The sequence below is a fragment of the Carcharodon carcharias genome, chromosome 6 (genome assembly GCF_017639515.1).
Source record: "Carcharodon carcharias isolate sCarCar2 chromosome 6, sCarCar2.pri, whole genome shotgun sequence".
Lineage (NCBI taxonomy): Eukaryota > Metazoa > Chordata > Chondrichthyes > Lamniformes > Lamnidae > Carcharodon > Carcharodon carcharias.
The window spans coordinates 13,679,821-13,695,001 of NC_054472.1; the positions used below are offsets into that span (position 1 = coordinate 13,679,821).

Genomic DNA, 15,181 nt, shown 5'->3' on the forward strand with positions numbered 1-15,181 from the left:
ACTACTTGTGTGCCAAACAGCATAAGCAGCAAGTGATAGACAGAGCTAAGCGATTCCACAGCCAACGTGACAGATCAAAGCTCTGTCATTCTGCCGCACCCAGTCATGAGTGATGGTGGACAATTAAATAACTCACTAGAGGAGGATGCTCCACAAATGTCCCCACCCTCAATAATGGGGGAGCCCAGCACATCAGAGCAAGAGATAAGGCTGAAGCATTTGCAACGATCTTCTTCCAGAAGTCGTGGATGATTCATCTCAGCCTCCTTTGGAGGTCCCCAGCATTAGAGATGCCAGTCTTCAGCCAATTCTATCCAGTCCACGCGATATCAAGAAATGACTGAAGGCACTGGATACTGCAAAGGCTATGGGCCCTGACAATAATCCGGCAATATTACTGGAGGCTTGTGCTACAGAGCTTGCTGTGCCCCTAGCCAAGCTATTCCAGTACAGCTACAGCGCTGGCATGTACCCGGCTATGTGGAAAATTGCCCAGGTATGCCCTGTACACAAAAACAGGACAAATCCAACTCGACCAATTACAACCCCATCAGTCTACTCTCGATCATGAATGAAGTGATGGAAGGGGTCATCAAGAGAGCCATCAAGCGGCAGTTGCTGAGCAATAACCTGTTCACTGATGCACAGTTTGGATTCCGCCAGGGTCACGGAACTTCTGACCTCATTACAGCCTTGGTTCAAACATCAACAAAAGAGCTGAACTCCAGAGGTGAGGTGACAGTGACTGACCTTGACATCAAGGCTACATTTGACTGAGTGTGGCATCAAGGAGCCCTAGAAAATTGGAATCAATGAGAATCAGGGGGAAAAGTCTTCATTGGTTGGAGTCATACCTAGCACAAAGGGAAATGGTTGTGGTTGTTGGAGGTCAGTCATCTCAGTTCCAGGACATCACTGCAGGAGTTCCTCAGGGTAGTGTCCTAGGTCCAATCATCTTCAGCTACTTCATCAGTTGGTTAAAAGGTCGGAAGTGGAGTTGTTCGCTGATGATTGCACGACGTTCAGCACCATTCATGACTCCCCATATTCTGACCATGGCCAAATGCAGAAAGACCTTGACAATATCCAGGCTTGGGCTGATAAGTGGCAACTAACGTATGTGCAACACAAGAGCCAGGCAATGACCATCTCCAACAAGAGAGAATCTAACCATCACCCCTTGGCATTCAATGGCAACATCATCACTGAATTCTCACTATTAACATTGTGGGGGTTACCACTGACCAGAAACTGAACTGCACTAGCCATATAAATACTGTGGCTACAAGAGCAGGTCAAAGACTAGGAATCCTGCGGCGAGTAACTCACCTCCTGACTTCCCATAGCCTGTCCACCATCTACAAGGAACAAGTCAGGACTGTGATGGCATACTCTCCACCTGCCTGAATAACTGCAGCTCCAACAACACTCAAGAAGCCTGACACCATCCAGGAAAAAGCAGCTCGTTTGATTGGCATCCCATTCACAAATATTTACTCCCTCCACCACCAATGCACAGTGACAGCAGTGTGTACTATCTACAAGATGTACTGCAGGAACTCACCAAGGCTCTTTCAACAGCACCTTCCAAACTCATGGCCACTCCCATCTAGAAGGGCAAGAGCAGCAGATACATGGGACCACTGCCACTTGGAAGTCCCCCTTCAAGTCACACATCACCCTGACTTGGAAATATATTGCCATTCCTTCACTGTTGCTGGGCCAAAATCCTGGCACTCCCTCCCTAACAGCACAGTGGGTGTACCTATACCACAGGGACTGCAGCGGTTCAAGAAGGTGGCTTAAGGACAGTTAGTGATGGGCAATAAATGCTGGCTTCACCCACATCCCATGAATGAATGAATTTTTAAAAATGAAGACTATCTTTTGATTTATATGTTCTTAACTCTTCAGTTCTGAGCTTTAATTTATTTTATTTTGCACCAGTCTATAAAGTAGGACAACAAAATGGGAGGAATAATCATCTTTTTTCATGGAAGGCGGGCATTACTGGTAAGGCCAGCATTTGTTGCCCATTCCTAATTGCCCCTGCACTGAGAGACTATATTAGAGGGCAGCCCAGAGTCAACCACATTGCTATGGGCCTGAGTCACATCTAGGCCACATCAGGTAAGGATGGTAGTTTTCCTTCCCTAAAGGACATTAGTGAACCAGATGGGTTTTTACAACAATCGATGGTCGTTTTATGTTCACCGTTACTGAGACTGGCCTTATATTCCAGATTTTATGAATGGAATTTAAATTCCACAAGCTGCCACAGGGGATTTGAATCCATGTCCCAGAGCAGTAGCCTCTATGGCACTCTGGATTACAACTCCGGTGACATTAACGCTACGCTGCTACCTTCCCAAGCAGCAGTAAGTGTCTGCAGATCCAGTATATAAAATAGATTTTCCCTGTGGGCTTCTGAATCCTGCCCTCAAACTCAAGTGGGAGTCAGAAGCCCGCACCGTTTGGGAAACAGTCACTCATTGCGATCGTCCTCGGAGTGACCCATGAATAGCCAGAGACTGGGCTTGTTGTAAGGATGGTGGGGCAGACTTTCGAAGCTGGAGGACCAATTGGACACCCTCCAGCTTTAAACCAGCAGCGAGACGCAATGGAGGGTAAGTGAGGGAGAGGGCATTTCAAAATGGAGGTACCCTCTCTCCAACCTTTTTAAATTTAGACTAAAATATGGCTTTTGCAGCCTAACCACCACTGTTGGGATGGGTGGGTGGGGTGCGGTGGGGGGGAGGGGGTGGGGGTGGGGGGAGGTGGGTGGAGGTGGAAGAGGAGGAGGAGGGGCAGTTAGACCCCCCCCTGCAGGGCAGCCTGCAGCAGCCAGGCAGGGAGGTAGGGAGGGCCTCTCGGCCTGCCTGGAACACTGGTTTCCAGGCAGTTAAACTGTTCTCCGCTGCCTGAAGGAACCTGGAAGCCAAATGGAAAATCCCAAAAACCTTCATTTGGCCTTAAGTGGCCCTCATTGAGCAGGAGTGGCTCCTGTGAAATTGGCCCAGAGGAACTGGATGAAGCTGGGAAAATGGTACACAGGCTTGCGACGCTATTTTTCATGCCCACCTACCACTGCTCCCAGTCCCGGTCAAAGTCAAGGCCATTATCAATTGGGTAGAGATTTACCTGTTTTTATTATTACTCTAGGTTTGCTTGTGTTTTGAGAAAAGTCTGTGACCTGGGTGAGGCTGTGTGGGTAAGGGGGCCCCTGGCTCGAAAGTAGCCCCGGCCTTCTCAAAGCACATGGATTCAAGCACTCTGAGCATGTTGAAGGTTTCCTTCTGGCGAATGTTAACTTTGAAATGAACTGTGATACCTCCCCAGAGCAGTGCAAGAAAAAAAAACACAGGTACTTTTAGTTAGTGCAGTCACACACACAATGTTCCAAACCACCTCCATTATCGTTACTACCCAGAAGGTCCCAATAGATTCCCCCAAGTAAAGTCCATTTTAATAGGCTAAACATTGCCTGCCATTAGACTAAACATTGCCTGGCAATGCATTTACCACAATGCAGCATGACAGGTTACAAGAATTCCCAGCTTTATTTATAAAACATTTTTTGCAGCAACAGAGAGAGGGAGACCTTGTGTGGCATAAAATGAAAGCCTCTTAACTCTTACTGGAAGCAAAGAAGTGAGGGTTTGTGGTTTATTGCTAATTAAGCTTACTGCAAGTGTTGGGAACCTAACAGAATATTAGCCCCAAGCACCAAAGACAGGGCAGCATTGAGTGAAAGAAAGTTTTAAAGAAATTTCTAAGATCCTGTACAGCGGTTTATGGCTAGGTTTTAGCGATTTATTTCACAATGTTTAAAATGTGTTTCACCTGTTTAACTTCAAATTTGAAAATACCTCATCAGTTGCTCAAAAAACAGCACGAACCAACTTCTTTGATGAAATAACAAAGGGTGGGCGAGGGTAGTGTGGTTGCTGTTAGAAAATGTTAGAAGCTGTTATTAAAGATGTTATAGCAGGGAAAATTCAAGGCAATCAGGCAGAGTCAACATGGCTTTGTTAAAGGGAAATCATGTTTAATCAATTTATTGGAGTTCTTAGAAAGAGTCACACGTGCTGTGGATAAAGGGGAACCGCTGGATGTACTTAGATTTCCAGAAGGCATTTGTTAAAGTGCCACATCAAAAGTTATTTCAGAAAATAAAGGCTCATCATGTAGGGGGTAACATATTGGCATGGATAGAAGATTGGCTAGCTAACTGCAAGCAGAGAGTAGGCATAAATGGGTCTTTTTCTGGTTGGCAGGATGTAACAAGTGGTGTGCCACAGGGATCAGTGCTGGGACCTCAACTTTTTACAATTTATACAAATGACTTAGATGAAGGGACTGAAGGTATGGTTGCTAAATTTGCTGATAGATAGGAAAGTAAATTTTGAAGAGGACATAAGGAGGCAACAAAGTGATATAGATAGATTAAGTGAGTGGGCAAAGATCTGGCAAATGGATAATGTGGGCAAATGTGAAATTGTTCATTTTGGCAGGAAGGATAAAAAAGAAGCTTATTATCTAAATGGTGAGAGATTGCAGAGCTCTGAGATTCAGAGGGATCTGGGTGTCTTGGTGCATGAATCACAAAACGTTAGTATGCAGGTGCAGCAGGTAATTAGGAAAGCTAATAGAATTTAGAATTTATTTATTTAAATAGAATTTATTGTGAGGGGAATTGATTACAAAAGTAGGGAGGTTATGCTTCAGTTGTACAGGGTGTTGATGAGACCACATCTGGAGTACTGTGTACAGTATTGGTCACCTCATTTAAGGAAAAATGTAAATGCGTTAGAAGCAGTTCAGAGAAGGTCTCCTAGACTAATACCAGAAATGGGCGGGTTGTCTTAAGAGGAAAGGCTGGACAGGTTAGGCTTGTATTCATTGGAATTTAGAAGAGTAAGAGGTGACTTAATTGAAACCTTTAAGATCCTGAGGGGTCTTGAAAGGGTGGATGTGGAAAGGATGTTTCATTTTGTGGGAGAATCTAGAACTAGGGGTCACCGTTTAAAAAGAAGGGGTCACTCATTTAAGACAGAGATGAGGAGAATTTTTTTTCTCTCAGAGGGTTGTGAGTCTTTGGAACTCTCTTCCTCAAAAGGCGGTGGAAGCATAGTCTTTGAATAATTTAAGGTAGATAGATTCTTGATTAACAAGGGGGTGAAAGGTTATTGGGGGTGGGCAGGAGGTTACAATCAGATCAGCCATGATCTTATTGAATGGCAGAACAGGCTCGAGGGGTTGTGGCCTACTCCTGCTCCTAATTCGTATGTTCGTATGTGTCCACAGACTTTCAAAAAGTGTTTGATAAATACCCGGATAGACTTGTTAGCAAAATTGAAGCCTATGGGATTAAACAGGCAGTGGCAGCGCAGATACAAAATTAGCTAAGGAACAGAAAGTAATAATGAACAAATGGTTGTTTTTCAGACTGGACAAAAGTGTGTAGTGGTTCCCCCAGCTGGTGGTACCGCTGCTCTTTTTGAGATATATTAATGATCTGGACTTGGGTATAAAGGGCATAATTTCAAAGTTTGCCGACAGCGTGGAACTGAGGAATGTGGTAAACATTGAGGAGCATCATAATGGGCTTTCGGAGAAAATAGGCAGATTGGTGAAATGGGCAGATACATGACAAATAGAATTTAATTTAAAGAAGTCTGAAGTGATTGCTTTTAGTTGGAAGATTGAGATGAGGCAATATAAATTAAATGGTTCAATTTACAGAGAGACCCTGGGGGTGTGTCTGCACAAATCTTTGAAGGGAGCAGGATAAATTGATAAAGCATATGGGATCCGTGACTTTATAAATCGAGGCATCAGGTACAAAAAAAGGAAGTTACGAAGCAATCAGACACTGGTTGTGCCCCAGCTGGAGTATTGTATCCATATTTTGGGTTCCACATTTTGAGGCAGGATTTCAAGGCTTTAGCGAGGGTGGAGAGGCAATTTACCAGAATGGTACCAGGAATGAATGATTTCATTTATGTGGAGAGATTGAAAACATTGGTATTGTTTTCCTTGGAGTAGAAAAAGTTAAAGCAGAAATTCAGTAGAGTTCTTCAAATCTTGAAGGGTTTTGAAAGAGTAATTATGTCAAGACTGTTTTCTGTGGTGGAAGGGTTGACAACCAGAGGACTCAGATTTATAATATTGAAAGGAACCAGAAGGGGGATGAGGAGAAATTTTTTACACAGCGAGTTATTGTGATCTGGAATGCACTGCCTGAAAGGATGGTGAAAGCATCAATAATGTGCACCAGAGAATTGGGTAAGTACTTGAAAAGCACACATTTGCAGGGCTATGGGGTAAGAACAAAGAAGTGCGACTAATTGGATAGCTCTTTTGAAGAGCCAGCAGAAACATGATGGGCCGAAGGGTCTCATTTTGTGCTGTATCATTCTATGATTCTATTGGCTTTTTAAACATTAGCTTAATCAGTTTTATGGTACTTGCTGGCTTGTGAATGATAACTTTGGAATAAAATCCTGAGCCGTTTGATTGCCTCATTTCATGCGGGTTACTATTTCCTCATTAGAACTTTTGTTTGATTTGCTGAGTGAATTTTACAGCTTTTGATCCATTCACAATTGGGCAATCAACTATTTGAATGGCAGTTTAACAGATAATGGTTAAATTGAGCTTCCCAAATGCCTTTGAGGTGTGATGCTTCTGAAGTGTTACACTTTGTGGTATAATATTTTTAGAAGGTGCAACTGTGCAGATGTTCGTTGAACGTAATGTTTATAATTACACTGTAGATTTTTGCTTTTAGCAGTCCATGTGTGCATCAGGATTGTGGAAAATTGAGGATCCATACATTTAAAGGTGGATGGAAATTCATGGAACCGCAAATTGGATGCACACTGAATTCCAAATTTTTGCCTCAGGTATGAGGAATCCTTACGTAAACACTTACCACCTGAAGTAGATATCTTCTGCTCTGCATCTACATGTAAGCCAGTGGTATTCTAAACGAAAAAAATGTTTCCAAAATATATTGCTGACACTTATTTTAGAATCAAGTCTATTATATGTTAGAAAAGTTGTGTGATGGAAGATAGTGAAACAGGTTCTCCTGCAGTCACTCAAATCTTTTTAGAAATCTTTTTAGTTCTGAGGGTCAGCTGCTTTTATTACTCATCCCTGTTATGTGATGAACAGGGCCTGCACTCACTGGAGATTAGAAGAACGAGAGGTGACCTTACAAGATTCTTAGGGGGCTTGATAGGGTGGATGTCGAGACGTTGTTTCCCCTTTTGGGAGAGTCTAGGACCAGAGTACATAATCTCAGAGTAAGGGGTCACCCATTCAAGACAGAGATGAGGAGGAATTTCTTCTCTTAGGGGACAGTGAATCTGTGGAATTCTTTACCGCATAGGGCTGTAGAGGCTGGGTCACTAAGTGTATTCAAGGCTGAGATAGACAGATTTTTAGTCAGTAAGGGAATCAAGGGTTATGGAGAAAAAGCAGGAAAGTGGAGTTGAGGATTATCAGATCAGCCATGATCTCATTGAATGGTGGAGCAGACTTGATGATCTGAATGGCCTACTTCTGCTCCTATGTCTTATGATCTAAAAGAAAGAACTGACATTTATATAGTGCCATTCACCACCTCTGGATGTCACAAAGTGGTTTACAGACAATGAGGTACTTTTTGAAGTGTAGTCACTGTTGTAACATAGGAAATATGGCAGCCAATTTGCAAACACCCACAAAAAGCAATGTGATAATGACCAGATGATAACATAGTTGTCGATGTATAAGTTAATCCCCATTTTTGGAGGGATGTTTCAAGGATTTAAAGGGTGACTTATATGCCAAATATAAAAGTGAACCACCCTTGTGGGTGGTCACCATCTTTGCTGTTCGCCATGCAGGGTCTGCTCTGTGTGGGCGTGCCTTAAATTCCCACACATCTTAGCAACACAGCCCATATCGCCTGCTTGATCCCTTGCATCCAGCTATAAGGTACCAATAAGTAAAACATGCATTTTTCAGGTGAAAAATTGAGGCTAATGCATGTCATAGCTGAAAAAGGGGGTTGACCTATATGCTGAGCATATGCAAATACATGGTTTTTGGGGCTGGAAAAATAGAGTAGCCATATACGCTGGGTTGACTTATATGCCACAATTTACAGTATGTTATAGTGATATTGGTTGAAGGATAAATGTTAACCAATTTGGTGACCACAGGTCACTTCCTTAAACTGCAGTCCTTGTGACAGCAATGCTCCCAGAGTAATCAGGCAGGGAATAGTAGGATTTTGACCCAGTGTTTATAAAGGAATAGCAACATATGTTCAGATTAGGATAGAAGGACATGGAACTTTTTGTATTCTCAGCATGATATGGCAGCACTTCTCAGTAAAAGAGGTCACATACTGAGAGATAAGGTCAAAGGAAGCTTGGTGAATTGACACAATAGACTCTGTAGATAGTAAATACTCTAGCCACAGTGCGTCAGTGGTAAAAGGAGTGATTTCCAAGTCCCATACCAGGAGCACCAATCAAACGGACTGCTTTGTCTTGGATGGTGTTGAGCTTTTTGACTGTTGTGGCTACATCCATTTTGGTGAGTGCTGATTGTTCCATCACACTCTTGACAAGAGTCTGACAGATGGTAGAATGGGTGTAAGGAGCCAGGAGGTGAGATACCCATCACAAACACCCAGCCTTTGGCCTGTTGTGGTAACAGTGGTCCAGTTTTTGTTGGTGCAGTCAAGGTTCTGGTTAATGGTGACCACCCAAGCCATTGATGGCTAGGGACTCAGCAATGGTGATGTTGGTGATTCATTGCCACAGAAGGCTGTGGAGGCCAGGTCACTGAGTGTATTTAAGACCGAGATAGATAGGTTCTTGATTGGTAAGGGGATCAAAGGTTACGGGGAGAAGGCAGGAGAATGGGGTTGAGAAACTTATCAGCCATGATTGAATGGTGGAGCAGACTCGATGGGCCGTTTGGCCTAATTTCTGCTCCTATATCTTATGGTTTTATGGTGCATTTTGGCAGGAGAGGTAGTTGGGCTTTTTTGTTTAACTTCACTTGTTACCCCAAGCACGAAGGATATCCAGGTTCTGCAGTAGCTCAGCATGGGCTGCTTCATTAACCGAAAAATAGCTGAGAACAAGTCAGTTAGAACCAAGACCAAGAGAAACATTTTTAAAACGTTTTTAGTTGGCTTAAATAGCAACATTAATGTGGAGGGCAGGAATGGAAATGCATCAAAAAGCCCATGGCATTATTCATTAACTGTATAAAATTCTTGACACCGCATTGAGGCAGTAAAAGTTAAGAAGGCAAAATCGCATGGGTTCATTCTTCATTCCTGCTTTCCGTCCAGTGCTTTATTGCCTGTAAATCCAGGAAAACCTATGGATATAAAACACTGTTGGATCTTTCAAAGCACCAGGGTTGCTTGTAAGCAGAAATGGAATTGAACAGCAAATTAAAATTGTACGTCCAGCAATGCCTAAATTGCCACACATCTTCTTGAGTTGTCATTAAATGAGATATTTGTGTAGTTAATACCCACGTTTTTATTGAGAACGAGTATTCATCTTCCTTTGATAGCTGTACTCCTCCTGATGTCACTGCAGCCACTGTGATGGGAAGTTCTAAAGCTGAATCAAGCTAAACTTTTCAAGCCATTTTAGAGTGATTTGTAACTAACCATTACACTATCTAGTCAGTGAATGCAGCTGACAGCAAGCACTCACAAAGGAGTGCAGATTGACTTAATGACTGTGAGGAGAAAAGTAAGAGGAAAATTTTAGGTTAAAGCCGGGCCTGAATGATTAGATTCTAGACTTCAGTTACATTTGATATCTTGTCATTCACTTCTACCAAATTGAAAGCACTAATAGTTCACATAATAAACTTAGGGGTCGATCACTCAGTGACCTTTGCCAATTGTTTTTACTGTATTTTTTTTTTACATTTTTTTTTAAATGTTCACATTTTAAAATTCTTAACACAAGTAACGAATGTTATCATGTGGAAGCTTTGGGTTTTAGGCCTCTGCCATAATGTAGGCCTGTAAAAATGTGTTTATACAGTACATTTGCGGGTGAGGGCGATTCCAAAAAAAATAGTGTTTTCAATATGAGAAACAGCTGTGACTCTCTTGCGCACATGACTCATCCATTTTTATTGGGTGGGAGACTGAGGCCACTGACATACAGAGACTGATTGAGAATCGTGTTTGTTTTGCAGAGTATCCCAACCACAGACCCACACACACTTGAATATCTATCGTCTTGTTCTTTTTTTTCTCTCCCCCAGTTCCTGTTATAAAAACAGAACCCACTGATGACTACGAACCTGCCCTGGTCTACGGATCGCTTAATCAAGGGATGAACCCAGTGTCCCAGTCTTACTACTCCCAACAGGTCATGACACCCGAGATGTCACCGGATCCCGGTCCCTGCCTTGTGAGCAGCTTTCCCTCGTGTCAGCAGCGAAACTCTGGGTTATCGTCTTCCCCTACTTCAGGTCACAAGCAGCATGAAATTACACCCGTCTCTTACACCAAATGTGTCAGCAGCCCAGCCAGCACTCAGCTCAGCCACCAGCAGTCTGGAGCAACAGTGCCCACTATCCAAGAAGTGCACAGATCTGTTGTCGTGCATCCAAGTTCACCCACTCATTCAGCACACGTGATGATGCAGCCCCAGATGAGTCAGCATCTGAACAGCAGCTGTTCCCATGGTTTCCACCAAACTCTGTATCCCAACAACCTTTCTCCTCAAGGCCCATCCGCTTCCCCAGAGGCCACATATGTGCAGCCCTTCAGCCCAACTAACTCAGCAGCCATGGGTCAGCAGCAGCAAGTTCCGAAACCTCCAAGAAATGGATCTCAGTCTAGTCATTCAATGATGCCTCCGGTGCACCAAGAAAACAGTCAGGATTTGACTCCCTTGCAAGTTACAGTGAAACAGGAGCCTCAAGAACTGGACCAATTGTACCTTGATGATGGTAGGTGCACTATTATCACAATTCTTTTTCCCCCAAAATGAAGCTTAAATTTTAAAATTTCCTTAATTAATTCTATTTGTCACAAGAGTTAATAAATATCCATGGTAATGGTTGCCCCTTGCATTTGCATTAACACGTTATTTTGATGCAATCTTTCACTTTGCAGGTGATTAGGATATAAAAATCACATGCATCAGCAGCAGCCTGGGTAGTAAGAAAAGCAGTTAGGTAACTATAATATCTGTAGCCCTGTTAAACCCTTCAATTCTTCACATTACTGTACTAAATAAGATTCCTTTAGCATCTGTTACAGGCATTTAGTTGCTTGGTAATACAGAACTTGAGTATTACTGAAAAGAGAGACATGCTGTCAAAGCTTTTCATCTTGCACTCATCAGGACAGATGCAAGAATGCCAAATTTCAAAGGGAGCAACAACTTATGCTGTATGAGAAAAGGGTCAGATCTGGTCGAGGTATTGCCATGGAGAATGCACCAGGGAGCTGTTGTTTTCAAAAAATTCAAAAAGGATGCAATACATGGACATGTTCCTTTTACTGCAGTGGCAAGTCCCTGAGTATGAATATATATAAATTCTAGCAAGCGTACATGAGCCACATTGCGCACCCAACTGACAATCTTAGGCCTGGATTTTTGCAACAACTAAGACCCTGTCCATCATTGCGAAAATGACGGAAGAGGCCCGAACCTGGAAATCCCACCCTCTGAAAATGGCACCTACCATTTTCCCGGGGGGCAGGAATGGGGCCTGGGTTGGTATTTGCATGTCCACACTTTGCAGTGGCAGTTGCTGATAGAAATCAGCAGCTGCCTCCACTCGTGTGATTTTGGTGTGAAAAGTGTCTGAAACCCGATGTGTGCAGTTTAGATCTGATAAGAACCAGGTCTGAACTGTGTGGATTCGTTTGGATAAACAGGGCACTCTTTTGGGGGAGGCAAGGTACCCCTTTGGATATGGTCCAGGGACACCTTTGGGTGATATCAGGTGCCCTTTCGGAGAGCTCAGGTGCTCTTTGGGATTTTTAAAAGTAGGCATGACTGTTCTTAAAAAGTGCATGAGCTCATTGGGACTGTGGAGCTCATTGGAGCTGTCAAAAACAACTGTTAGAAGTGTCAAGATGAGCTGTCAAAGGGAGCTGACAATCTGTCAAGGCATTTTAAACTCCTGTCCTTTAATCTTTGAAAGAACGGTCTGGAGTGGTAAAATAATTTGCATGCTATTTCACTCTGTCTGTTGACGTAAGTCATTACTGTAGTAGTGCTGCATGACTGATTTCACAAGCCCCCATTCTTACAGTAGGATGCCTAACATTTCACAGTTTGATTGACAGCTCCAAACGGTTATTTGAAATGGGACAATGAATTCCAATACTTGTTTTTAATGAGGAATTGTGCAACTGAATAAAATGTTTGTTGTTATAAAGGATAATATAGTTGAAGGAATGTAAATGGAGTAAATGAGTTTTTTATGAATGAAAGCTTTTTTTTAAAGTCTGCAAGAGACACTTGCAACTTTATTTTAATCTCAGCATGGATCCCGAGGTCTGCCCATGGTGGATACTGGGTGAGTTTGCATGATAGATGTAAGTGCAAAGGGTGGTGGGTGGTGGGCATGGTTTGGCATGAGTTGACACTAAGTTAGCATAGGGGCTATAAAGGCCCAAGGTGGGTGGATGGGGGCATCAGTTGGCATGGAGAGTATGGGGGCCATGGGCAGGTCAGAGGGGCATAGATTAGCATGGATGGGGCATATGGAGTGTGAGGGCTGTTTTATGTTTTTCGGTTATTTTTTTTTTAAAAACTTTGATACAATACCAGTGCACCAAGGCAGGCTTTCAGCCCAGCATGCCTCCACATTCAGAGGTTGCCCAGCCTGACTCCTAGGGAACCTCCTAGGGAACAAAAATCTCAACTTCCAGGGCACTTTCTCTGGAGTCGGGTTTGCAGAGCCAGGAAATGCCCCAACTCTGCGCTCCCAACCTGGGAACAAAAATTCACACCTTAACGTCGACATTAGGTGGGATTTCATAACTGGACAGCACTTGCTGAACAACCCTGAGTGTGCCCAGGATTACACTAACAACCAATTTAAGATTATATTATTTTGTTGAAACCATTTGGTTGTGTTTTCCTGTTCCGTAATTCTTGGTTGCTATGTGACTACCAAATCTCATTGAGTGTTAGGCCATCTTTCAAGGTGAGCTGATGGGTTACTACGTGGATGGGAGACCACATGGGAATACCTGGCGTTAAAAGCTTTCAAGGCCCAGCTTGGGTGCACTGGTGAGTGGAAGTAGGTGCTCTGGCTCCTGCCTCTCTTCTACAGACTTGTCTGTGCCCAGCTGGCACTGGAGAGGGAAGCACACAATGCCTGCTACTAAACTTGAAGCCACAGCTGGTGGGCACCTCAGGCTGGAGTGTGTGGTGGGTGCTAGTAACAATATTGTCATTATTTAAGTTTATAAGCTTCCTTTGTTATTTTGTAGAGTTAAGCTCTTTATTACTTGTGCCCTTCTAACAGTGGGGCTCTTTTGTCTGCCTTTTGATTGATGACACTAGTGCAACCCTTTACTTATTTTAGAAAAAGCATACTGAGAGCTTGCTGCAGACATTTGGATGAATCTGCTTCCCAATTTCAATCAGAGAGGTATAAATAGGAAAACAAATAGCTGATAAATAACGAGCAGAGTTTGCCTGTTGAAAATTGGACTAGACGTTCACCCATTTATACTGAATGAGCAGAAAATCTGTTTATTTCATTGGATAGAGGCTTAACTTTAATTGTCTGGAGGAGAAGGTGGGGATGGGTATTTTTGGAGGGGAATGCGGGGAGGTTGTGCATAAGACAGTTTTGAGTATGAAATAGATACTTTATTCGTAATGACATTGATCGTTCAATCTAGATCAGAGACCTGACACAAAGTAGTAAGTTAAAACTTTCACTATTTTAATTATTTATATGTTATTGGTGTGGATAGCATTGTAATGCTTGCTGTGATCTGCGTGTTGGTCTCCTCTTTCCAGAGCTGTTTCACCAGCCAAGTGTTCATGCAGCCACCATTGTATACTGGGACTGATTTTCTTTATGGGAGGGTGATGGGATCTCTGTTGGGGGTCTAAGTTGTTTTGGTGGTCTGGCCTCATTTGCGTCTGATTGTCGAACTGTGAGTGCATGCTGGAAGTTCACCAACTGGGAAATGGGGATGGGGTGGGCGCTGGCAGGGAGGGGATGAATTGGGTCACAGTTCGAGACTTATTGGTTTAAGGAGTCAAGCTTGGCTGGGTGGAGAGAAGGGCTGGCACGAAAGGATTAGCAGGGAGCTGGAAAGTTGTTGCATTCCTCCTGGCCTCTCAAAAAATCATTCTGAAAACTTACCAGCTCTGCTTTCATGTAGCCATCCCATAAAGGACACACCCTGTCCATTCAGAGCTGAGAATTACATCAGAGCCCTATGCCTGTTATAGGAACCCAGCCTGTAAGGCTTGATGCAGCTCCTGCCATCCAATTTCAGGACCATTTGGAAATGGCAGTGGGCAGAAGGGGAATGTGGCGGTAAGTATCAGCAGAGTGGTTTTCTGAGCACCGCCATCCTATGGAGACACAAATTGATGAGTGCCAACCACATCATCTCCATTCTGCTCTTGACTAGCAGCTGCACCTCTTCCCAGGTGATGTCAGTTTCTAGAAGGTTCTTCTCTGTAGGTCATTGTGAGCTACTTATGACCTCCCAAAAATTAGGTGCCCATCTTTCCATTACAGGGCTTGGTATGGTATTCTGGAGCCTTGCACTCTAAGCAAGTGACTCATCCGACTGAAAAGCATTTATTCCTATTTTCACCTTACATGCTGCCCTCCCGGTGACCATCCAAAAGCATGTCACGTTTCCACGTACACTAATGACATCCAGCTCTACTTCTCCGTCACCTCCCTCATCCCCTACACTGTCTCTTTGTCACACATCCAGCGTCCGACGCCCAGTACCAGATGAGCAGAAATTTCCTCCAACTAAATTGTCTTTGGTCCCTGCCACAAAATCTGTTCCTTGCAACCAACTCCTGGAACTATCTGAGGCGGAACTGTTCACATCCACACCATCACTAAGACCACCTACACCCACCTCTGTAAAACCATTTGGCACTGCCCTTCGTCAGCCCATATGCTG

At 43.5% G+C, this 15,181-nt stretch overlaps 1 protein-coding gene across 4 annotated transcripts in view; it reads left to right on the forward strand.

Annotated features, from left to right (window-relative positions):
* nfatc1 (nuclear factor of activated T cells 1) overlaps positions 1 to 15,181 on the forward strand; it is a 269,605-nt gene that overhangs the window by 153,334 nt on the left and 101,090 nt on the right. For 3 of the 4 annotated variants that reach the window (XM_041189713.1, XM_041189714.1, XM_041189712.1), the window contains one exon: positions 10,306 to 10,998. The exons of the other annotated variant lie outside the window; for it this stretch is intronic. In XM_041189713.1, coding sequence (XP_041045647.1) covers positions 10,306 to 10,998 — 693 coding nt within the window. The remainder of the gene's footprint in view (positions 1 to 10,305; positions 10,999 to 15,181) is intronic. 4 annotated transcript variants of the gene reach the window in all.